Source organism: Haliaeetus albicilla, chromosome 10 (genome assembly GCF_947461875.1).
Source record: "Haliaeetus albicilla chromosome 10, bHalAlb1.1, whole genome shotgun sequence".
Classification (NCBI taxonomy): Eukaryota; Metazoa; Chordata; class Aves; order Accipitriformes; family Accipitridae; genus Haliaeetus; species Haliaeetus albicilla.
The window spans coordinates 10,554,616-10,579,194 of record NC_091492.1 but is presented as its reverse complement, the minus strand read 5'-3'; the positions used below and the strand labels follow the sequence as shown (position 1 = coordinate 10,579,194).

The window sequence follows — 24,579 nt, the reverse complement described above, 5'->3', positions numbered from 1 at the left end:
CTCTGGTCATTGTATGTACTGGAATGAGTATATTCTTTCTTTTAGGCACCCGAATCTATTTCAGAGAGAGAATTAAAATTGCTTTGTGAGTATGGTTGGATTCTGTTGCTGTGTTTATGCAAATGATCAAATAATCAAAAACTGTTGAATGATAATGTAGTTATTAATCAGTAACTCAATATTTGTATTTTTCAAGTAAGTGCTTAGCAGTTGCATCTCTCATCTTCAGTAGAAGTAACAGATGTTCAGCATCTCTCAATAGTGAGTTTATAAAGCTTGGCTTTTAAAAGATGGTATTTTTTCAGGTCCAAAGAACAGGTAGCATATGTCCTCTACTTTCTGTGATTAGTACTTAATCACCCTTGCCCATTCTGTGATACTGACTTCAGAGTGCAGGCTCTGTAAACTTCTGGTAGTCTGAAAAGGTAAAACAGTGATGCAGTGAGTAGTACTGTTGATGGCATTTTTGGTTGTGTCTGTTCTTGGTGTGTATACGTGTCCACATAGCAGCCTGGCTAAGTCTCCTGCAACCGGAAAATTTTCCTGTAAGCATGTATCTAAGAGCACACTTCCCCTGTGTCAATATAGAGTTTGCTGGGAGCTTTGAGAACCTCACAGTTCCTCATTTTTGAGTGCTAGGTAGTAGCTACACATTGGGTTGTTTCATAACAGCAATACTGGAGAAGAACCTTTTCCCGCTCATAGCTATACTGTTAGAATATTAATTGAGGATATGCAAGACAGTGGTAGGTGTAGTGGAAGATGAAAAGAACCTGTGTTCATTTGCAACATGGGAGAGGAAAACATGAAGTTGATGGCTGTGACTGATGAATTGGTATAGAAGAGCTACATGTGTTGTGAGCTGTTACATTAACATGGCAGATATGTTTAGATTCTAGAAGTAAATAAGCATGAGGTATTTCACTAAAATACTTGTGATCATAGACCTAAATGTAGTTCAGTAGATTTTATTACTGCAAGCTACTGGAAGAAACAGAAAAGTGTTTGTGAAATTATGATAAGTTTTAATCTTTCATGTTTAACACAATAGAGATACAGACTTACAAAGATACAGTAATTGGTGATGCATTCAAGTAGGTCTTATGCTCTCCTTTCTGCCCCCTCTGCTTAGGCAGCAACTCAGCTTTCCTCCGAGTAGTACGATGTAGATCTCTGTCTGAAGAATATGGTTTAAACACTTTTAACAAGGATGAAATCAGTAAGTACTTCTTTTTGGCACATACTTTAATTGCATTTTCAATGGGAAATGGTTTTGTGATCAAAAAGAAGTGTATGTTACACCTTCATTATGCAGTTTAATAATTTGGCGTCAACTATGCAGTTTAATAATTTGGCGTCAACTAGAAGTATGGGGGTTTTTTAAGTCTAGACTGTTGAATTCAATTTGATTTTGAAAGTTCAAAAGTGACCTTATAGATTGGTGCATATTTCAGGGTTTTTTTTCTTGCAGATGTTATTTTTGATAGTACATAAATAAAACATAGCTTTCTTCAAATTTCTCCTTTCTGTACCTCAATTATTTCTGACAGAACTGGAAAGGTGCCTTCACCTGACCAAAGATATGAGAATAATTGTCTTGGCCCCTCTCAGCTTATCTTTTCAGTATGTGAACTAGCAAACTAGTTATTTAATATTGCGTTTTATTTTTTTGAACTGCATAAGTTAAAAGGGGTAAAAAAAAAGTTGGAAATACTTTTAATCAAAGTTTGTTTAAATTAAGCTTATACAAGTCTTCTGAATGTTTTGGACAAAAAGTATATACAAAGTGAAAACATTTTGTGTATACATATGTAATATTTATAATTTAAGTGAAAGCTCGTTGAATTAGTTGGTAATATGCAATGTGATTGAAGTAGTAGTTAGTATTTAGAAGGACTACTGAGCTGTAAAAGGATTTAAGACCTGTTTTATAGTTGGTCATTACAGTTAAATATGGAGCATGCATTTCAAATCACAAAATTATAACTAAGGAATATCCCGTTTAATGTTATAGCAGCGGTCACAGTTGAAACTTGAGTATCTTCACTGAACAGTTTATATCAAATACATACAATATGTTTTTGTCATACACTCTGGTGTCAAAATTGTGTATCTGACAGTTGACTAATTGAGATTCTCAGTTGCAGGTTGTTTTCATTAATATTCCTTTTTACTGCACATTTTACAGTTTAAGCACATGAGAAATAACTTGATTTCAATTAATTCAGAACCTTTCTTTTTCCATTTCACCTGTACCAGCTAACCAGTTCTCTTACTGTTTTCAGTTTCCTATATGGACAACCCAGACAGTGAAGTAGTGCTGTACTTGATGCTACGGGCTGTAGACAGATTTTATAAGCAGCATGGTAGATACCCAGGTATGTTAATACAAGAGTTACTTAATGTCATCAAAAGAAATACAAAGATCCAATAGTTACTATAATACTAGTTATAAACTACAAATATAGCATTAGTTGTAGTTAGTTTTCATATTAATACAACTTTAAGAATGTGAAAATTCAAGTGAGAATTTTTTCTCTTTGGAAACTTAAGGATTGATATCTGAATTGATACCACTGAAATGGGTTGCATGGATTATGAATCAGTTCAGCTGTGCAGTAATTTGTCATTATCAGGAGTGGCATCAACAGAATATTCAATTATTATTAGTCTAGTATTAATAATTTAATATATTAATTGGCTTAGAAACTTTTCAGAAAAGTAAAATACTTACACTGCCATTTGAACCCATTAACTTTGGTGTTACAGTTCTGTGGTGAAACAGGTTAACTTAATTTTCCAGGTGTCTACAACTATCAGGTAGAAGATGATATTGGAAAACTAAAATCATGCCTTACTGGTTTCTTACAAGAACATGGGTTGTCTGTAGTGGTGAAAGATGACTATGTTCATGAGTTGTAAGTATTATATCTTAAGCATCACTTTGTCTGTAAAACTGACCTGAAAATACTGACTGTTACTTTGCTATCCAGTTGCCGCTATGGAGCTGCTGAGCCACATGCTATCGCTGCCTTCATGGGAGGTAAGAATATCACTGTATTTCTAAGGTCCATGCAAACAAACCAACCTGCTCTAGTGCATACTTGTGTCAAAATCTCCACTGCTTTAATTACTTTGTATTGTCAGAGCAAAGACCCATCACAGACTGTAGTCAAAGATACTATTAGAACAAAATCCTTCCCCTTAATTCTCCAGATATGACCTCCTGTGGTATATAGAAAAAGTGGACACAATAAGGGGTTTAGAGTCAGTAAAAGAAAGCAAATAAACTTAAAAAATAATCTCAGTAGATCAATTCTAGTAGCTTAAAAGTGTGTTTAAAAATAAAGTGCTTGAAAGAGGCTTTGAGTTAAAAAAAAAAAAAAGGGCAAGGAATAATTGTAGTAACATTAAAATTAACACAGTACACACCTTCCTTTAAAATAACACAATACACTTAAGTATCTATTAAATGTAAATAGCCTTGATTGCTTAATTCAACCTGTGGGCATTATTAAAACTAAATATATGTTTTAATGGATGCTCAAAATTGATGTATCAATTCACTTATCTTTATTTGGCTTCATGCGGTGCTGAAGATAATTGTATTAAATACTCTGTGGATGTAGGATTTTTTTTCTGATTAAGTGAACCTTGGTATTTGCAGTGCTTTAGAAAAATATGTAAAGACATCTTCTTAAGAAATTACAGAATATTTCATACTACAGAAGAACACAAAGGGATCATAGTGAAGTGACCAATTTATTTTACAGTTTAACTGTATGTGATTTTTTTAAAATTTAACTTCTCAATTTCATTTAGAGAGGTCACAACTTGCATGGGTCTGTCTGCTCACGCATTTTTACTCTGTGTGTGTGTGTACGTACATGGAGAGAGAGAGAGAAAGCGTATACAGCAAAGTGTATACTAGGAAGTACTGAAAGGCATCTTTTCCTCCTAGGAGTTGTATCAGGTGCTTCCAAAATAATTCCTGTGTAGTGAGTTCTAGATAAATAGCATTCTTTTACTGGTTTTTAAGTATGACCTGCTAACTACCTTCTGTTTTACCTTTTTTTTTTTTTCTTTTGCAGGAGCTGCTGCACAGGAGGTTATCAAAGTCATTACAGGGCAGTTTGTAATTTTTAATAACACCTATATTTACAGTGGAATGTCACAGACTTCAGCAACTTTCCAGCTGTAAGATAACGATCTCGCATTTGTTGCCACCAGGCGCTGCCACTGTGTCCTGTAAATACTGTGGTGGTCTGCCACTGACTGGACTGTTCTGTATTACCTGCAAGTTAAAGTTATTTTATTTGTAACGATTTTATCTTTTTTTTTTTTCCTGAGGACAAATAAAATCATACCAAATACTGAAAAAATATTTTTAATCTAGAATTTTGTGTTTCACCTTTGAAAGAGAAAAGCAGCAGCTGTTCTTTGGCATGGTAAGTTGCATTTACAGATTGGCTTACCTGGTTTGCAGCAGAGCTGGATTTTTTTAATAAAAGCTGCTCTTCAGACCGAGGGGGGGAGGACTTCCAACAGGTTCAAAAAGGCTAACGTAACTACGATGGTGTATCTAACTGTGAGAAGAGCTAGGGAAAGCTGTAATACTTCTTATTGATTTCAGCGACATCAGGGAAAGGGACTGTGTGCCTGAAAGCCTGGTTCTTTCAGCTGTATTCATCTAGTGAAAGATTCTTTTTCCTGCGCCCTTTGTGTCTGGCAAATGTCAGATGAGGGCTAACGGCGCTTTGTGGCGTTGTTGCGGTTTCCAAAACGCAGAGTATGGAAACCGAGCTGCGTTGAAACCCGAGTGATTTCCCCCTAGCCTAGGCCTGGAGCCACGCTAAGGCTGGCACAGCGCTGGGAGAAGGTTAGCAGGGCTCTATCTCCTGGTGCCCGAGAGGGGCCGCGGCTGGCGGTGCCGCCGCGGCTGGCGGTGCCTCCCCGCCCCGAGGCGACGGCGCCTGGCGCTGCCTGAGGTGACTCCTCGGAGGGGCCGGGGGAAGCGGCTGAGGGCCCCGCGCGCGCCGCGCCGCGGCGGGGCGGGAAAGGCGCGCGGCTGAGGGCGGCGGGGCGGCGTCTCGCTCTCCTCAGGCCGGCGGGGAGGGCCCGGTACCGCGGTGGCGGCCCGGCGCGGCGGGGGGGGAGGCCCGGGCCACCTTCGTGGCTGACCAGAACCGCTCCCGCTGCCGGATCAACAGGTAGCTAAACAGAGCCCTATTTCCGATCCTGCTGGTACTCCCCACCCCTCCCAAAAGCTCTGGCAGAAGAATGCTTTTGCCGTTTCATCTTTAGACTCTTGGTCCCCCTCTTTTTTTTTTTTTGTTTTTTTACAAATCTCTCTGTTCTTTTTATATTTGGGATGATCTGGAGTACTTGTTAAGACTTCTGCTTCAAAGTCGAACTCTGGTGACGAGCTATAAATCATTTTGAGAGGGAGAAGGTTTGGGATGAATGCTAAAATAGCACTGGAGGACTTCAAAGGTCTGTTAACGCTGGACGGTGTTTCTCAAAAGTTAGCGGATGCTTCCTCAGCTGCTGGTGTGAATTTTGATTTCAACAGGACACCAACAATCCGGACTTCTTCCAATGTTCAGGATTTGACCACTGGGTTTTAAAAAGGAAAAAGACCCCCCAGACTGGCAGTTTCTGTCCTGGTGTGGCTGCGCGGGGGTGAGTGAAGCAGTCCAGGCCTTGACTGACTGGGGATGTCCCCATCAGCCTCCATGTGAACTCCCTAACCTCCTGTGTTCGTCTTTCTGCATGTTCAAGCGGTGTGCTCTAATGCTGCTGAACAAACAGATTAATATATCTGTACTTTTTTTTTTAAAGAGTGTTTTTTTGAGGTTTGAAGGGATGTTACTGGAGGGGAAGAGGTAATCTGTTTTCTTTTATATGCAACATCTGCCAGAAGTCTGTTGCAGCAAATCCTGTTACTCATCTTTCCATCTTTGCCCTGTGATGCCACAACAGAGTTAAGCTATTTGCATTTTAATGTAGGCTGGCTTGTAAGTATTATTTTGTGTACCTTCTGTATGTCGCAAAAGAAAAAGATCTAGTTAAGGTCAAGCCATTTTTTTCTATAGTGTTTAAAAAAACTTGTGCTTCTTTTATTGAAGGCTCTTTAGTTGTGTAAATGTGTATTTAATTAAACTTTACTGAAATGAAATTAGCTCCAAACTCAGCTCATTTTTACAGCTTTTCTTTTGTTAAGGAGTATGTAGGTAGTTTTTGTTTTCTCTTAGGCTAACAGAGTGGTATCAGTAGAGGCAAAAGGAGATGAGGAAGTCTTGTAAGCTTTCCGCTACTATGGCACGGTTAGATCTGCAAGAAAATGAAATGCCTATATGTTATCAGTTCTGAAAGGGTAAAGGAAGATGAACTTTTAAACTTTTCCTCTCAAAACATATGCTCCACCAATGCTACTGTAAGGTTGTGTGTGGAGCATATGAACTAATGGAAGCAGCAAAGGAATGGCAGCAATCAGTAACCCTAAATGGAAAGCAGGGCTGACTGTCTTCATTAAGATGACACTGATGTTTCTTAGAGCCTTTGCTCTACTTTCAGAAGGATAACTAATTTATTATTAACATGGATTTACCACTGATATAAAGTTTCTACCTGGAGCTAAATAATTTTTGAGAGATTGAAATAGGTTACTGTGATGCTTGCATCAACTTTTCTTTGTGTTTGGGACTTGGGGTGTGGTTAAGTGACAATCTTTCTGCTTCCAAACCTGAATTTCATTCTGACTGCTGCTCAGCTAACTCTCAGATGCTGGCACATTAGGTTTATGTAGAATCAATGCTGTGGGTTTTTCTGGTTTATATGGTTCACGTAATGTGATAATTTCTTTGGTGAACTAAAATAAATTCTTAGTTTAAGAAATAACATCTCTGTTCATGCTCATTGTCTTTGGTTTTAATCAATACCGATAAAACAACATAGTAATGGTTTAGTGGCTCACTGAGTAGCAGTAGGAGGTTGAACGTTTTATAGTGGATGTCAGGCACACTTGATCCCCACATAACATTACTTGATGGTCTTACTGCTAGTTGTTGGCTGATGACAGAGTTGGCAACCTATTGTAAGGAAAATTGGATCAGATTTATTGTAATAAACGACACAGAGCTAGGTATAGTTTTAATGACAAAGATGGTTTTGGTGCCACACAGCGGTAGCATGGAATCATCTGATTTCTGCAAGATGTTAAGCTTTCAAAACATAACACCACAGTAGTTACAAATGCAGTGTAACTATAAATACTGTATTTCCAAAGAAAATCTTTGCCATGCAAGAGCATATTAAACTCTGTGTGTGTGTCAGATGATAGTGTAAAACCAGAAAATTGGAATATATTTTAAGAAAAATTATTTAATTTATACTGCATATGGTCTTACAAACACTGCTAATGTAAACAGAAAAGAAAACACTTTTTCCTTGCTATTGTAGAACAAGAAAAGGGATACAACCAAAAATGGAAAATCAAAAGGTGCAGAAAAAACAGTGTGGTAAGATACCTAATGTAATTTTCATTTATTATCTGCATCAATTTTACAAAGTTTTATTAGACTGTCATAGGTCTGTCATGGGGTGGTGAGTTGTTGGGGAAATGTTCACTTTCCTTGTTGCCAAATTTGTGGATTCTGTATTGGATAGCTAAAGGACAAATCTAATTACAAACCTTCAAATAGTAAATACCACCACCACAAAGTCACCTTTTTTGCTAATATTTACCCATATTTTTATTGTATTTTAACTTCTTTAAGAAACCCCAAACCTTACAAATTTTTAATATATATACAGTATCTGCTGTTACTGTTGCAAATAATTATAAAATTTTTATTATACCCCAAAGAGTAAGAAACAGATTTTCAAAGTGGTTTACTTACCTAGGGTTGTATGTAGGTGCCCAGAAAATGCTTTGTGTTAACTTGCTAACCTAACAACCTGATTCAAGATTTTAGCTGCTATGGTAAGTGATTAAGTGTTCTCTAACTAAATATCATATAGGAAGCCTTGCTTTGTTGGATTCTTTCCCTATTCACTCTGTAGATTTTCAGTTGTATTTTCATGGTTCTGTATTATTCACTTAAATACACTTAATGCACCTTGCAACTGTGAATTTAATGTTTAGTAATTTGCATCACACTAACAGTTACTAGTAATGAAAGAAATATTAAAAGGGGGCTATTACTTTAGCAAAGGAAATCATGGTCAAATAAACTATGGAGAGGAATATTTTTAGGTTAAGTATGTTTGTTATTTAGAAGTGGATAGAAGTGGCATAGCTCCATTTTTGCTCACTTTTTTTTTTCCTTTAAATACATAGATATACTACATTTTTGGGCAGGTTTATTGTAATACTAAATAGATTAATATAAAGAAAACTTACATGAAGTTTTTTGTGTTTGTTCTTAGATATGAAAACAGATCTGAACTTACTCCTTGAATGCCTTAAATACCAGATGGACTGCCCTGTATCTCAGAAAGAGGCTTTGATCACTATTTATTCAATTTGTCAACAAAACAGTAAGAAGCATTTTTCCCTAGAAACAACACAATTTTCTGTTTGCAATATATGTTAAGAAGCTGGTTGTCACTGTAAAAAAATTATCTAAAGGATGTAAGGCTTGAGAAGTTATAAAATCTTGGAAGGTTTTCATTTTACAGAGAAACAAAAGCAAAAGTTTAACTTTTGTTCTTTTTTTTTCTGTTATAGGTGAAGCAAGTGAATATTTTCGAGAAATTGGTGGTTTGATGTTTATAAATGATCTTGCAAAGTCAAATGTTCATTGCATAGTAAAGGAAGCAGCTTTATTTACATTAGGAATTATAATAGAGAGTAATGGTAATAATAAGTAATATTGTTTGTTCTTTCTGAGTGAGTTATGATCCCATGTTACTACTTTTGCTTTATCTCCATTATTTTTTTCTCTCAAAAAAATCAGATTACGAGATTATCAGCTCAAGTGAGGGGCAGTAAAGGTGCTACTGTTTGCTTTACTGTCCATCCCCAGATTTGGAGAAGCACCTTGCTGATTTGTGTAAATAGCATGTGTTTATGATACCAGACAGCTGTACTACTACTCTTCCTCAGCAGCAAGTGTTAAATGACTCATAGATTATTCCAAAGTTTGCCTAGGTACTGGTTGGTTTACAGCTGGCTACAGGGGGAAGCCCTCCGTCACTATAGTCATGTTTTGTCTCCACTCACCACATATTGGATGCAACTGAGAGTCTAGTTACTCTATTACAAAAATAATTTAGGATTATGAATGTCTTGCTTTAGGACTTAATGGTTTTTATTTTCTGGTTTCAGTTTATTGTCAACAAACTTTGTGTACCTCTGCATTGTTTGAAGACCTCATTTTATTGTTAATGAATAAGGATTCTGGTGTGAACTTGAAAAGAATGTCTGTTTATGTCATCTTAGTACTGGTTTCAAATAACAGTGAGTTGTTTTTTTTCCCTCTGTTTTATAACATCAATTTTTCTCTTTGCCAATCTGTAGTACAGAAATTTGGAATGCTCAACAAATAATGTTTTGGTAAAGTTAATTTATAAAGATGAATGGTTGCATGTAACTGAACCCAAAGTGTGTAAGTAGATCATAGCTTACTGGGATTTCCTTAAATGGCAGAAAGTGTTTTAGTTCTGAAAAGGAAATAATAGTTTTAAAAAAAAATAATACAAACCAGTAGTTTCTGACCACGTATAGGAAAAAAAACCAGAAAGATATGGAACATTTTTGCCAGTGTTGGTGTGATTTTGTTTTTTTGGGGGATAAGCATTTAAGCATATAATGCTTAGGAAATAGAAACAGAATACACGTATGTAAATTAAATTTGACATTAAGATTTTCTCTTAAGTTGCATGTGTCTTCGGAGTCTTGTATGTGTTCTTTTTTAGAAAGTGGGCAAACCTATGTCAGAGATACAGGCTGCATTGGTCTTCTGTTACGGTTATTCAGGTACACAGTTGCAATTCAAACAGAAAAATGATAGACTATTTAGGACTTATGTTTGCTTGACTATTTGGGACTTGTTTGCATTGTTCTTAACAGAACAACACTTTCCACATCTGAGATGAATCTGTCAGATGAAAATACTAATAAGTGCTATCAGCTGTGGTCTTCAGTCTGCAGTGCTCTCTGTGCTTGTGTTAACAATCCTCAGAATGGTAAGTGTTGCTGTTAAAATTATGAAAAAAGTTTAAAGTATTTCTCCAAAGTGACAACAGTTTGTTTTCATTTTTACTGTTCACCTGAAATTTCATATTACATTTTGATTTTTTTTTTTTTTTTTTTTACTTTTCCAGAAGATAATCAAAACATTTGCTGTTCAGTTTTTCCATATGCCAGAGAGTGGCTCGAAAGTTGCACAGAGCCTGAGATAGTTCGTCCTATTTGTTCATTTGTTGGTCTCACAGTTGCAAATAACTGTAAGTTCACCTCAAGCTTTAAATAGTTTTTCTTTGGTAAAAGTAAGTTTAATTTGATAGTTAAATGTTTTATTTCTTTTTGTCAATCTCTACAAATTGATTTGCTGTTATTCCAACTTTTACTCTGAAAACTATATTCCACCATCTTTACGTACACTGCGTTGTGGCGAAATGCACAAACAGCCACAACTGGCTACATTTAGTAAGGTCAGTAAAAACTATAAGGAAGCTATTTTGATTAAAAGTATTTTACAAATATTATCATTATTACGTCTCTGAAAGCAATGACTTAGAACTTGGGCATAATGTTTGCCATTTGTATGCATGTATTAAGGCCATGTGTGTCCTGTAACTATTGTATAAGACAATTACTGCATTTCTTGAGATTAATATATATCCAGCTTCAGTTCTGTTGTATGGGTAGAAATGTAATGAATAATACATGCACAGAATAAATGTGATGATTGATAAAAAGCTAAAACAATTTGCAACTTGTATTATTTAAGACACTTTTTTCTTTTTTTTTCCTCTAAGCATATGTGCAGAAATATTTTGTTTCTGTTGGAGGATTGGATACATTAGCTAAAGTTCTCATCAATCTTATGCATGATTCCTGTATGAGTCACTCAAGCACAAAACTTGCAGTAGTGGTAACAAAGACTCTGGATGCCTGCATTGCTAATGACTGTAAGTGAAAAGACCACTACCATTTTTTATATATGGTAATTTTAAAATGCAATTTTAAAAGTCTGGTTTTGGTGGAAAAGTGATACGAATGGACGCTAAAAGGCAATTGAGTTATATACATCCCAGTTTATATTGCACATTTTTTAAAAATTCAGATATGTATATGGGGAATGATTCAGTTCGTCTGAGGTGGGTTACTTTCCCATTGTTGCTAAAATAAACACAGTAAAATTTAAACTATACTGAAAATTAAAAATAAGATGCTGGAGCTAGTTTTGTGTAAGTAAACCTGAGAACTGGGCGTAGCAGTCAGCTTTGATCCTGGAGTTAGAGCTGTGTTTCTGTAGGCCTATGCTTAAGCTAATAAACTTTGTAAGCTTTAGGAGGCTTTAGTAACTCAGGTGTGGAGCTGAACAAACTTCTATGTCTGCATAACACATTGTTACTCTGATTTACTGTGTGGCTAGTGCTACCCTAATGAGGTCTGTGTCTATTCCATCAGAAGATTTTGAGAAACCATGAGCCTGATTAATCTGTGCTGTTGGCCACGATTATATTTTTTCTGCCATAAGTGCTTGCTAATGGAAGTTCAAAAAAGTTTTAAAGCATATACCTGCACTAGTTTTGAGTCTAGTTTCAAAGAAGTTGGTACGTGACAGGATGAGGTTTCAGCATGTATGTACTAGCAGCGGTGTTCCCAGTTTCAGGAAGAGGTTGCCCTCTACCAGAAACATTCCTAGCTCTGTTTGTGGCAGGTAGACTGTGTGTCAAACCTTATTCTCCTCTTTCTTGCTCCGTTCTGGAACTGATAAAGGATGTGGAGAAACTCAGTAGAGGTTTACAAAACTTGCACATTGCAGAGCCCCTGTCTACCACATCTCTGTATAGCGCAAGCTGGGAGAAAGGGCAGTGTTGGATATGGGGAGTAGCATGGGCAGAATTACAGCACCAGGAGGGGTGTTGTAATTTGAAGAGTTAAAATGAAAGAGAAGAGAGGGACTGTGCAGGCCCAAGGCTTTTTAGAGGTCTGTAGAGTTCTCTTGAACAACAGCATTTTATACTTGGATGATGCCTTACTATGTAGTTTATTTTTCTTCAAATTATTTTCAACATAATAGCTGCCATGAGTGTTGTCTTGACAAAGTATCACACTGTGTCAGAGCTACTGAAGTTGCTGTCCAATGACACTCTGGATACTGGAGAAAAAATTAGTATTATTCTAACAATTGGGCACTGTACTGAAGTTTGTGGTAAGATTTTTTCTTTTTTCTTTCTGTCAGTTTCTACTAAATTCTCATACACTAACTACTTCAATGGTGTTGTTTCATCAACACTGGAACATGAGAAAAAGGTCTATTAAATAATGTAATATTAACATTCGGAAAAAATGCTTGTTATAATGTTCCATCTTTAAATTTTAAAATCTGTTAACAGATAGTATCTTTAAGAGCTTAGAAAAAAGTAGACTATTATGCAGGAATTCAGAGCTGGGCTTAGGTATCACAGGGTAAAATTCATCCAGACCTGAAAACTACTACAATACATACATACCAAATAAGTCTTTTTGAGCTCTATTTTGATGGCTCTTAATATATACAGTGTTTGTCTACTGTTTACATAGCTATTATTTTTTTAAAAAGCTATATAACAGTATTGTTTTTGAAGTAACGTAAGCAGTAGGTAACCCTGAAATGTTTTTGCCAGGCTCCTCAGGGCTTTCCCAAGCATAGCTGGTGGAAATGTAACACTGAAGTTGGTATTTTATGGTAGTACAAGCAAACAGAATGTGAGGTTGTGACATACTGATCATTGTTTATTTATATTACTGGTTTTTCTCATGTATGTTCAGAAATTAAAGAAAAAGCGATTATGTTCAAATATCCTGATTGATTATCATCCTCTAAATGTCAACAACAAGTTCAATAATTAGTTCAGCAGGTCATAAATCTGATAATTTAAAAGACACTTTTTCATGAAGAATTAATTGAAACAAAGCTTAATGGAAAATGTCTTTCAAACAAATATGATTAAACCAACAGAATAAAAGTTTTTCTTAAAATGTCAACACTGACAAAACAATCATATTTCATCTTTTGTCGCTTCCTTTGTTTTATCAAGTTCAGACAACAAAGAACTATTTTTAGAAAGTTGTCAGTTTTATGAATGCTTACTGCAAATGAGATCACAATAAAAAAATCTAGCTAATTACATAGTTAACAAGGAGGAACAGATTAGCTAGACCAGGATTAAACTACTAATTTTATTAGAGTTTTGCTAATTATGAACTTTAAGCTTTTGATATCTCTGCATCTCAAGGCTTACATAAATGTAGTGTATATAGTTTAGGAGTATATACCAGAGGAAAAGAAATATGGAAGCCATAATTAAAATATTTTAGGTGACAATTAAATGAGTTTGGATCTCCATCATAGAATTTGTCTCAGTCGTCCTTCAGTTTTCTTACAAGAACTTTGAGCTATGGTGAAATCATCCTGTGTGATCTAGAGCACTTCTGCTGCGACCCAGGTAGTAGGTCATTACAGCATGCTTGGATCCATAATGAAAATCTCTTTTTCAGAATTACCCTGAAAGTTACTAGTATTAGTTTCTAAAATTACTGTAAGATTAAGTGTGTATGAGGCTGAAACCAATCTATTTTCCTGTACAATGTCCTATTTTAGAAGAAAACCAGCGTGAACTGCTCCAGAACAATGGTCTTCCACTTATGATTCAGGTATTAACTGAGTCTCAGGATGAGGAACTAAACAAAGCTGCTACTTTCGTGCTACAAAACTGCAAACAAATGAGTAAGCTTACTGTTACTGCTTTAAAAATTACAGAGATAATTTCCATCTTTAAGTTCTGTTGACTTTCTACATGATTTTAACTGTAGCAGTTTTGTAATTAAGTGTACTCCGAGATGTTTGTTTCTGCAGAAAAACTGTGTATTTGCCACCATGGACTGATTATGACGTTTAGGCAGAAAAAAGAAAAGTAAAAATTCCATTGATGTTGCAATAATGCATTTGTGAAACCCGCATATGTAAGGCCAGTTCTCAAAAGCTTTCCCTATCTATATATTATGTGCAAAATATGAACATTGTCATTTAACACGCAATTGGTACTCTATTTCCTGCGTATGTACCGTTGTATCTAGAGACAAAACCAGTAGATAATGAAGCCTGAAATCACTATGACTACAATTATTTTGCAATATTAAAAAATCTTGATCTTTATTTTTAAAGTAGAGTGTATTTTGAAGTATCCTGTTTAAGTTTTTTTTTAATTAAGTGTATAATACTACCAATGAAACAAAGATACCTTGTCCTTTAAAGCATGGAAGGTATTATACAACTGATAATTAGTAAAAAGCACGTTTCTACATTTTTATACTGAAAACATAACTGAGAGTTTTAAGATTGAGGAGGTGCACTGATTTTCAGTGTCCATTAATATGGAGATCCATACTGGTAAAGGACCTATAGAGTTATGATTAAGTCAACGATAAAGTAATTTTTTAGAGCACAGCATCGTGTAACCAGCTAATAGTAACTATGATTGCAAGCTCACCTCTTCTAGCTGCCGTTTATATTTGAAGTGTATTAACATTTATGTGTAAATTTAAGTTATATAAAAATTATTATTCAGAGGTTATATTTTGCATTAAATTATTGGGGCTGTCCCTCAGCATACTAAAATATAATAAATACTTATTAAGCTGTTAATTGATAAAATTTGCAATAATAATATTGGTTTTTATTTCATAAAGCTGAACAATTGTCCCTGAAAATAAATGATAATTCATTAAATGTGAACAATGCAGAAGAGTTGGACGTGCAGGTCAGAAAAAGAAGTCTACAAGACTACTGGAAGAAAGCAAAAGAAATTTTTCACAGAATAAACTTGATTGAAAAAGAACACAGTGAGGTTGGCCTCTTTACCAAAGTAGGATAAAACTAAGCAAATCTTTCAAGAGTTTAGGGAGAAATAGAAAGTAAGCTCTTAAGATAATTTCAGTGTGAGCTGGAAAAGTAGAGAAAACATTGGATGTGTGTGAAACTACAACCTGCAGCTTTTACCATTACTGTATATCGTACAAAGTTAGAAGTATGCAGGGCAATCAGAGAATGCAGGTGTCTGTATTTTTATGAAACATTTTAGTTTATTATAAGACCAGGTTTTCTACAAAATTGAGATAATTTAGGTTGGAGAAACAAGAGTTGGTTTTATTTTTAATTGCTGGTCACTTAAACCTATAATTTTAATATTTGCATGCATGAAATGCCCATGATTATACAGCTATGATGGGATAGATGATAATGGAAAATGTGAACATAAGCGGAAAAAGTTGTTTGATATTTTCCTTGTTCTGTGTAACTACTTGGTATCTCTGGGTGTGGAACAGCAAGTTTTTGAGTTATTTAGCTGGATCTTAAGTTAATTAAATCTTTTAATTTCTATAAGTGCCTTGTATTAGTAGCAAATCCATTGCTTCAGCCTGGAATTATCACTTAACTATGCCTTCAACACCTTCAGCAGCACTGCTGTCTTGTTGGCTCTCAGCTCAGTCAGGGTTTTTTGAAGCTTCTCTGGAATTTGTTTTGCCTTCAGAGTTAGACTGGTCTATCCTAGTTAATCTTGTTACTAGATTTATTTAATATTTTTATAGAGCTTGTATAGTCACTAACTAATATTTTTCAATACAGGAAGCAGTACAAGGAAGAGTATTTGTAGACAGATCTTCAGAAGCCAATATTGAAGCATCAAAGTACCATGAAGTGAATCCTGCTGATCCAAAAACTTATGTAGAAAGAACACATAAAGAAATACATTGTCGACAGTTGACCTCTGAGTTAGATGATCAGGTTCTTGCTCCATCTGTAGATTCTTCTCCACTGAAAAATGAAATAATGAACACTATGGATCCAGTAAATGCTTCTGCTAGACAAAGTGAACAGAGTAATATTCCATGTTCAGTTAATGAACTGCAAACAGACAGTGTACTTCAAAGTCACAATATAAATGAAAAAACTGCTTGTGTAAAAAATCAGTTTATTCTTCAAGTAAGGTAAGTATCTTACACCTAAGCAGAAATACTAAGTTGCTTTTCTTTAGTAATTTCCAAATTCAGTGTCAGCCTTTTAAATTCTCTGTTACTATGTCTTTTTCTAGTGAAAAGACATAGCCTTTTGGTGGCTCACTAGAGAATATTCTGTGGAAGTGTTTTTTAACATCACAGATCAAAGATTATAGACACTGTAGTTAGTAATAAAAGCTTCTGATCTTTTTCTCTGAATGGTAGGCTTCTGATGGATTGTATAGAGAGCCTGTTACAGGCCATATTCTAATGCCTTCAACATAGTGCTGAAAAAGCATCCATAGTGTTTGCCTCAAAATTCTCACTGATTCAGTAGATCAAGATTTGACCCATTGGTTTGGATGAAACAACAAAGAACTCTGTAATATGCACTTACTAGGAAAACAGCAGTTATGGAACTGCTTTGCAAAAAATTGGAGTGCCTACAAACTAGGGAAAAAAGCTCCCCCCCACCCCTCGCCTTTTCTCCCCTCCATATTCAGTTGCTTGCCTGCATGGGAAGAGAAAGATAAACAGCCTTGATTAGTCATTCACTGTTCTCTTGCTTGTTGCTCTCACACGAATTCTTTCTTTCCTCTTTTGCTTCTTATGGTTATCTTTCCTATTGATAAAAAAATAATTATAGGCAACATGTAAGGATAAATATAGATTCCGATCTTGAATTTATATCTGGAATATCCCTCAAGACAGGCAATGAGTAAGAACAAAACTACGTTTCTCCTTTTTTTGAGTTCCACATTTTTATTGTGCTTTTTTATGTGGCTGGCTGGACCCTGCTCCTATGCAGTTTCCTTGCATGCATTATATTGTAACTTTTCAACTACCACAGAAATTATCAAGAGCCCTAGGGTGTTTTCCATGGAACATACAGGTAAATTTTGCTTTGCTACTGATTAGCATAATTTCACACAGCTTCTTTATTTGTTATTCTGACCTCTGAAGCACAAAACTATTAAATTAATTTTTTTGTGGGGAAAAAAGCTCTCTCCTTGCATATGCATTTGTGTGAAAACAGGAGTTACCCAAGCATAATCATGGATGAGGCTCCTTGCTCCTGCAGTATTTGGAGGTAGTCGGTGACATAGAAAAATACATGATCACCATATCATAGGAGCATGTTGGTTGCATAAAAGTTAATCAGTGTAAGAAAAGAAGAAAATCAATTACCTTTTAGAGCAATTGCTACATCTGATGAAGGCTGCAGTATTTTGAAGAACTTGTGAAAGTTCTATGTGCACTAAGTAATCTTGACATGAATCAGAATTGCAGATGATTCTGGAAACCAGCACGCCTTGAAAGCACTGCATCCAAATGCTGGAACAGACTTGCTGAACAGCACTGCAAGGAATGTTAATCACAGATCTCTGGTAAAACAGATCTCTAACACGCAATGGTTATGTGCTGGATACTACAATCCCTGTAACTTGGGATAATTAGAATAAATTTTTCAGAGTTTTATCTTTTATATATTTAATGTGTCTTTCATTCTGCCTTTACAATATGTGTATTAATTTACAGGTAAATGTATGTTGTGAAGTTTGATTTTTTTTTTTTAAATTTGTTTACATTTTGATCTTCCCAGTGAACACTTATTTAAACAACCAGCAGAGATTGTTAAAAATATGAAACAGACATGCAGATCAGGTACAAATAGCTAAAGATACTCCTTTTTTAGATAGTATGTATAATATCCTTTAACTGTTTGCATAGTTTTGGAATTTTTTATTGTATACAATTTTACCAGTAGCATATTTATTCTACTCTTCTTCTAATACATATTTTAGCTTTCTTTTTTTAATTGATTTTAACTACTCAAATGAATGTATCACAGATAAATGTTTTAAGTTTAGTCTGAATGCAATCCATACTGAACAATGGAAGTCATTAATAGAAAATGCACAAGGATGCTGGTTTTCTTCTGTATTTGTAAGACTGGGGATAGAACCTACCTGTGAGAGTGACTTTTGCCTGAAGCTATTCCTACATGTTGAACACGTGTTTAAGATAAATGTTTTTCAGATTTGCATTGATGTTCTTAGTCTGATACATTTATTTCAGAATTGGGATCTGTTCAATCAAATATTTACTCATAATTTAGTTTCCTGATAATTTATAAAATTTATAATTATTCATTAGATTAGTATTTGCCAGGATGGTTGCTTTACAGGTGACCAAGCTGATCCCCAGGTTATACCTACTTAAATTGAGAGTAAGTATTATTCCAGTACATCACATCTTTCAGCATCTGATTCCAAATGGAAATTAAGTTTGTAAGGCTTAGTTCAGCAATGTAAGTTTACAGGGTTATTTTGCTGTGTTCACGTTGAAGTAGTATGCTTTGGGAGAGTGATGAAAAAGCACTGAATTAAATGTCATTATTCTGGATTTACAAAACTGTAAATGCGATCCATTTAACTTCAGAAATTTCATTTGGATTTTCTGCTCTTATGTAAATTAAACTTTAATAGTCTACAAATAGAAAATACAATAGAATATAGGTACATTGTTGCATGATTACCATGGAAAAAGATAGGTTGCATTTTCTTAGTGGGTTTTTTCCTTCCTGATTTAGATCAACATTCATTCTACTCAGAGATAAACAAGGAAGAAGAAAGTACTTCAACTACATCTGCATCCCATAAAATGGCAGATTTAAGATGTTTAGGTAAGTATTATCTTAGGTCTGTCTTTTTCTTGAGTCTATAAAAGAAGCCTTAAAGAGTCAGCAATGCAGTAAGTGAACTGACATTACAAACATTTTAACACATCTATTGGATTACCTATTATGTAATTCTTAACTGCTTCCTTTCACTTTTCTGTGCCTAAAATAAAACGTAAATATTGAAATAAAGCTTACATATTCCAGTTTTGGTCTATGTATCTTAATGTCGGTTTACTAACAAAAAGAATATACAGCAGCTTAAAAGATGACACACTACTTATAAGAATAGTGAAGAGTGGGTGTTTTCCTCCTTTCTCTGATTGGAAGGAGGGAGGAAAAACATATAGCCCTGCTTAGTTTCCTCATGTATTCCACTGCTAAGCCTCCTAACTATTCTGCAGCGCTTCTGTTTCTCTGCCTTACTGCTATTAAATACAGGCAGGCAGTTTTATAGTAATTCATGATTGCAGGCCTTAGTTACCCCATCTTCTACTTCCTGAACATGGTCTATCAGTAGGTTGTAAGAATGCTGCTGGTACTCAGGATTCGTAAGTAGATTTTGTAATCAAGCCTGTGTCTCTTTATGATCAAAACAAAACAACAAAAAAACCCCCCAAAACCACACAAAAATACCCAACTGCCAAAAAAAAAAAAAAAGCCCATAACCCACCTTTAGACATCATTTAGGCATATGAATCCAAGTTGTCAAACTAAATTCAACCTGAGCTTTAGCACTGCTTTATCTTAGGCTAGAATATTGCAGATATGTACCAGTGCCCTTGTTGTAATTCCTCATAGTGCAGAAGTTCTCCTTCAGCTGATGTAACTAACTGTGAGAACATCCAAGAATAACTAAACCATAAATTACTGTAGGAATGTCCTCAAAAACGAACAGGAAGGCTTCCTGTGAGGAAATTCATACCTAAGCTAGACTTAGTTATTCTGGTTAATACAGATAACTGTTACAACACAGAAAAAGTTTCCAAGTATACCAAAGATATCTTTTATGTTCTGTCTCCTGGATAAATGTGCAAAGGGAACTGAGGCCCCTTTCTTCCCAGCCCACTAATATTTTTACTTCTGTAGAGGATCTGTGCTTCATTTAGTACTTCTGGAGTTGAAGTGCAGTGTAACTTGGTCCCATAGGTCATGTTGAAAACTTTTTTTTTTTGAGAGCAAGTACAAAACAAGAAGTATTTTCAAGAAGGTATGTAAAGTGTAGCCTCTTTTGAGATGTGTATATAGAAAACTGGAAGTCAAATTGTACATTATAGTGAGCAAAATGAAATGCTGGACTTTGTGATGGCTTCTATAGCATTCGTGCTTGCCGTTTCTACCATATCCTATTTTTTTTTCCAGGTTGTACAGCACGAGGACTATCCTTCAATAGTAAAACCTTTACCAAGATGTTGCAAAGTTGTCCACATCAGTGTGACCGTCATAAAGTCATTCTGGAAGCTGAAGAAAGATATAAAAAGGAACTTCGCCAATTAGCTGTTAATAACAACAGTAGATATGCAACTCATGAGAGTAACTGTGATTTTTTTTTTTAGTAGTTGTAACTTGTTTTAAATTTTATTTAAAATTCTGAACTTTTTTTGGTCTGATTCTGATTGTCTGTTTTTGTAAACTCACTCATTAATTTGATTTACCAATGATTTCTACTAAGTGAGGTCAGAACTATCCACTTCAGTTTTGAGTATCTTGTGTATTTCTTGGCAGTAGACTGTCCTGTTTGCCAGAGTTAGTCAAGTACTAATAGAAAGGAATATATTAAGTTGAAATAAGTGTGAATGGATGTATGACATCATAACAAGGTAATTTCATTCTAATATTACATACTTAGGGATGTAAGATGCTTATAATTCTTAATGAATTAAATAAAAGCACATCCTATATTTTTCTGGTTTAAAGGAGGCATTTTGAAAATTAAGCAGTTAGTACTTACTGGCATTTGTACTGGTGTCCATCTTATATTTTGCAGAACTAGTGCTGACTCCAGTGAAGAAAGAAAGACTGCATACAGAAATAACTTCTAGGAGCAAAAAGGATAGCTTCCAAAGTAAGGGCTTGGTTTGGAAATTAATGCAAAAAGCCCTTACTGTCTAAGTAATTCTTTTGCAGGTCTTTACCCTGAGATGCTGTGGATAGGGAATTAGGGTTTTTTTTTCTGTGGATTCAGTGAAAAATCTATATATTAATAGGCCAGAAAATGCATATTTTATAATAATGAAATTGCATTATGCACATTAGTTTACAACGAAGTTATCTGGCGCTTTGTAGATACTGCTTTGAATCCTGTCAGGGGTACTTCCATGCCATCTGCTATTTTTCAGTTTTGTGTCATTAATTTTTAAAATGGAGAGGTATAGTCAGGATCAGAATACAGTACAGTTGCCTGTTCCTGATTCAGCATCACTCTATTAATAGCCATGTTACCCTATTACACCTGTTTCTGTTCATGCTTGGAGCTCTGCTAAGGACTTGGATCTGTGTGCGCTAAATAGCTAAAAGGATAAACCTTAATGTCTACAACAATGTTAGAGCAAGTAACTGAAAACAACCTATCAGAAAATTAAGTACAGGAGATCTATTTACCTGTCCTGTATTATGAGCTGTTGAATAAGATCTTAGTAACAAGGTAGAGATGGAAAAGTGAATATAAGTTCCATCAGTTTTTGCAGTGCAGTTTAGGAACTCTATGTTTACAGAACCATCAGTTGCCCATAAAAACTGGTATTCTTCATAATACCCCACTGTCCATTTGTAAATAGCAGAGTACATATCTTTTACAGTGTTTTATTCTGCAATGTAGCAAAAAAAGTAATGGTTATACTTTTTTTCCTTACCCTGCAGATATATATTTTTACATAATTCACAAGGAATTTTCTTCCAAATGTGGTGTATGTGGGTACATCCTGCAGAGCTCCAACTACAGTCATACGTTACTACATTCATCAACTAGTAACCAATACTGTTTCTTATGACTGATGACTAGAAATTTTAAAGTAGGCTGAAGCAGCTCTCTAAATTAGTACTTAAATTCTAAAACATTAATATTACTTCAAAAAACATTCTCTTTTGAAAAATCAGCCCACCCATCAGGAATTTATTTTTAGTCTTTTATTTCCAAAAACCTTGTTTATGTCATCATTTTATTTAACTAATATCTGATAAAAGCTAGGAGATTGATTTTTAAATTTTTAAAACTTTTTTTCCCCCTCCAGATTCAGAAATTAATTAATTTAGCCATGATGGCCATGGAGGTCTTTTAAAATAAATTAAAAAAAACCCCAACACTAAACCCAACTTTATTTCTCGAGAACCCATTACACTAATATATTAGCTTTAGCAAGCAAACATTTTCTGAAGTAAACTGAATTTTCCAGTCTTTGTTCCAAGACCAGATAGTAGTATGGCTCAAAAGATGGTTCTCTCTTCAATTTTAATTCCTAAAACATTACCTGTGTTTTGTGGGTTTTTTTGTTGTTTTTTTTTTTTTAAGAAAGATGCATAATGTTTTATTGTTTGGTTTTTTTAAGGTATTCTTTTGACTCCAATTAGAAAAAACAAATCTAATACTTCAAATAGAGATGAACGTAGTAAAAATACTAGGTTGACTGATGACTATAACTTGATACCGACATATGAAAAGTGTGAGTATTACCAGAAAATCAATTCTGTAATAAGCGTAAGTTAATGATCAGATTTTGCATTTAGGTCAGAGCATTGAGAAAAGCAGCTGTGCTTGCTATTGGAGACAAATGGCTGAGAATGTAGATAGATATGTTTGTGTACTTCCAATCATAGTACTATTGACGTTTGAGTTAATTCCTGTTATTTGCTAGTTGCTTCCAATGCATGAATAATCCTTATGTGTTTATGTCAATGATGAGAAAAAGATCTAATGAAAATGAGATATTACTAATAAAGCAGCATTTACATATTCAAGTTCATTAGAAGAAATATTCCTTTATACCACTATATTCAGTTTTACAGTAGATTTCAGTTATTTTAAAGTAACTAAGAGGTGGCCTTGTTCACAATTTCATAGCTTTCCAAAAAACCCAAGATGCTAACTTGAAGAGCCAAAGAGTCAAAGAAATGTGCAAACAGGAATGTCAGCGCTTAAAAGAAAACTGCATATATTCACTTCACAAAGATAAGGTTAGTTATGCAAAGCCTAATCATACACTCACATATTTATAAATGTCCAAATAAAATCACTATGAATCACATAGTTTTTTTTTTTCTAAGTCACCTTTAACAGGAGCCCAGTAGCAAAATGAACCTTATTAAAAAGATATTCCTCTGTTGATTGTATTGTAGTCATACTGATTTATCCCTGAAATGAGTTAAGCATTTTTCAACTGACAGTTCTTTCTGAATAATGGATATGGAGTTATGCTTTTTCCTGCACTAATGACAACTTGCATAGTATAGAAATAACAGAAACCTAAAGGCATAAACATACTAAAGGTATAAACTGTGTAGGCATGACAGAAATGAAGGTAAAAGTCATGGAAAAATACTGTATTTCACTAAGTGGGTGACCATGAAGAAACCTTGAAGAGCCATTGTTATCTTGACACAGTGATCATTTCTTTAGAACTACTTAAGATCGTATTGTCGGTAATAATGTGTTACTTCCAAATGCAAATGAGTATGTAAATTTATGTAATTTTTAATGACACCAAAATAAATATTTGCAGAACAATGAAATATGTTTCCTGGATGTGAACAGAAGACCTTTAAACAAGAGAAAAAGAACCCGAAAAGATTTCACAACTGAAGAAATTAACTGTCTTTTGAGTGGAGTAAAAAAAATGGGTAATCACTGGAATTTAATTTTGTGGTCTTATCCATTTCAGAAAGGACGGACAAGTGTTGATCTTTCCAAGAAATACTACAGGTTACACTTGCAAGTAATCATAATTTTATTTTCTACTAATCATATACGTTGTCAGCTTAGTTTTCAGCTTTTGCCCCTGAACTGACTTGCAAAAAAAAAAGGACAGGCTATTAGAATTTGGAACCAGTGGGGCTGTGCTTTGTGTCAGTTCAATGCTGTGTGCATGTTAAGCATTAGAATGGTCTCCTACATAATTCAATCAGGGCTCATGCTTGGAGAGAGAGAACTAACCTGGGAAAATACTAGAGAGCCTTTGAACTGTCCAGTGCCACCTGACGGGATACAAAGAGGATAAGAATTTCAGTTAAGGACTCTAAGTTAATCCCTGTGTTTATTAGAAAGTTCATATTTAATCTGTTCATCCTCGTCTCTGATGATGGTTTGTGAAAATCTCTCTGGCAGTTTTAACTGTGTTTAATACGTATATTCCTTACACAGAGGTGCTATCTATGGATGGGGTAGATAACATTTCTGCTGTGATTTGGATATGTGGGGGAGTGTTTAGTGGCAAGTGTTCTTCTGCTGAAACATTTTCTAAAACTGTGCAGTGTTTGGGTCAACATTTGTCTTGATATTTTCTGTTATCTCCATTTTATAGAGGCAAGAAAAAACCAAAGCTCATCAATAACATCATTCAAGAGTGTTTTGGATTTTGTTGCAGAATGTTGAAGAACAGCATTTTTAACAGCGAGGTACTGTCACAACAGTATGAGCCCTTGGAGAATTTAGATTGGCTTGGACTCATGTTTTTCAATGATAACGTTCTCT

General features: G+C 34.9%; 2 protein-coding genes across 2 annotated transcripts in view; both read left to right on the top strand.

Annotated features, from left to right (window-relative positions):
- Nucleotides 1-4,384, top strand: part of NAE1 (NEDD8 activating enzyme E1 subunit 1) — a 15,397-nt gene extending 11,013 nt beyond the window's left edge. The window contains exons 15-20 of the mRNA XM_069793434.1: nt 46-85; nt 1,133-1,219; nt 2,286-2,378; nt 2,804-2,918; nt 2,994-3,043; nt 4,092-4,384. Coding sequence (XP_069649535.1) covers nt 46-85; nt 1,133-1,219; nt 2,286-2,378; nt 2,804-2,918; nt 2,994-3,043; nt 4,092-4,201 — 495 coding nt within the window. The 3' untranslated portion in view covers nt 4,202-4,384. The remainder of the gene's footprint in view (nt 1-45; nt 86-1,132; nt 1,220-2,285; nt 2,379-2,803; nt 2,919-2,993; nt 3,044-4,091) is intronic.
- Nucleotides 4,318-24,579, top strand: TERB1 (telomere repeat binding bouquet formation protein 1). The gene is made up of 22 exons (XM_069793433.1): nt 4,318-4,448; nt 5,573-5,682; nt 7,462-7,520; nt 8,431-8,541; nt 8,732-8,860; nt 9,332-9,463; nt 9,922-9,982; nt 10,076-10,191; nt 10,330-10,452; nt 10,987-11,139; nt 12,258-12,389; nt 13,821-13,946; nt 14,909-15,066; nt 15,846-16,207; nt 17,820-17,881; nt 18,810-18,902; nt 20,259-20,429; nt 20,884-20,961; nt 22,442-22,555; nt 22,954-23,066; nt 23,771-23,824; nt 24,410-24,579. The coding sequence occupies exons 1-22, from the start codon at nt 4,446-4,448 to the stop codon at nt 24,437-24,439; spliced, it is 2,490 nt and encodes an 829-aa protein (XP_069649534.1). The 5' UTR covers nt 4,318-4,445; the 3' UTR covers nt 24,440-24,579.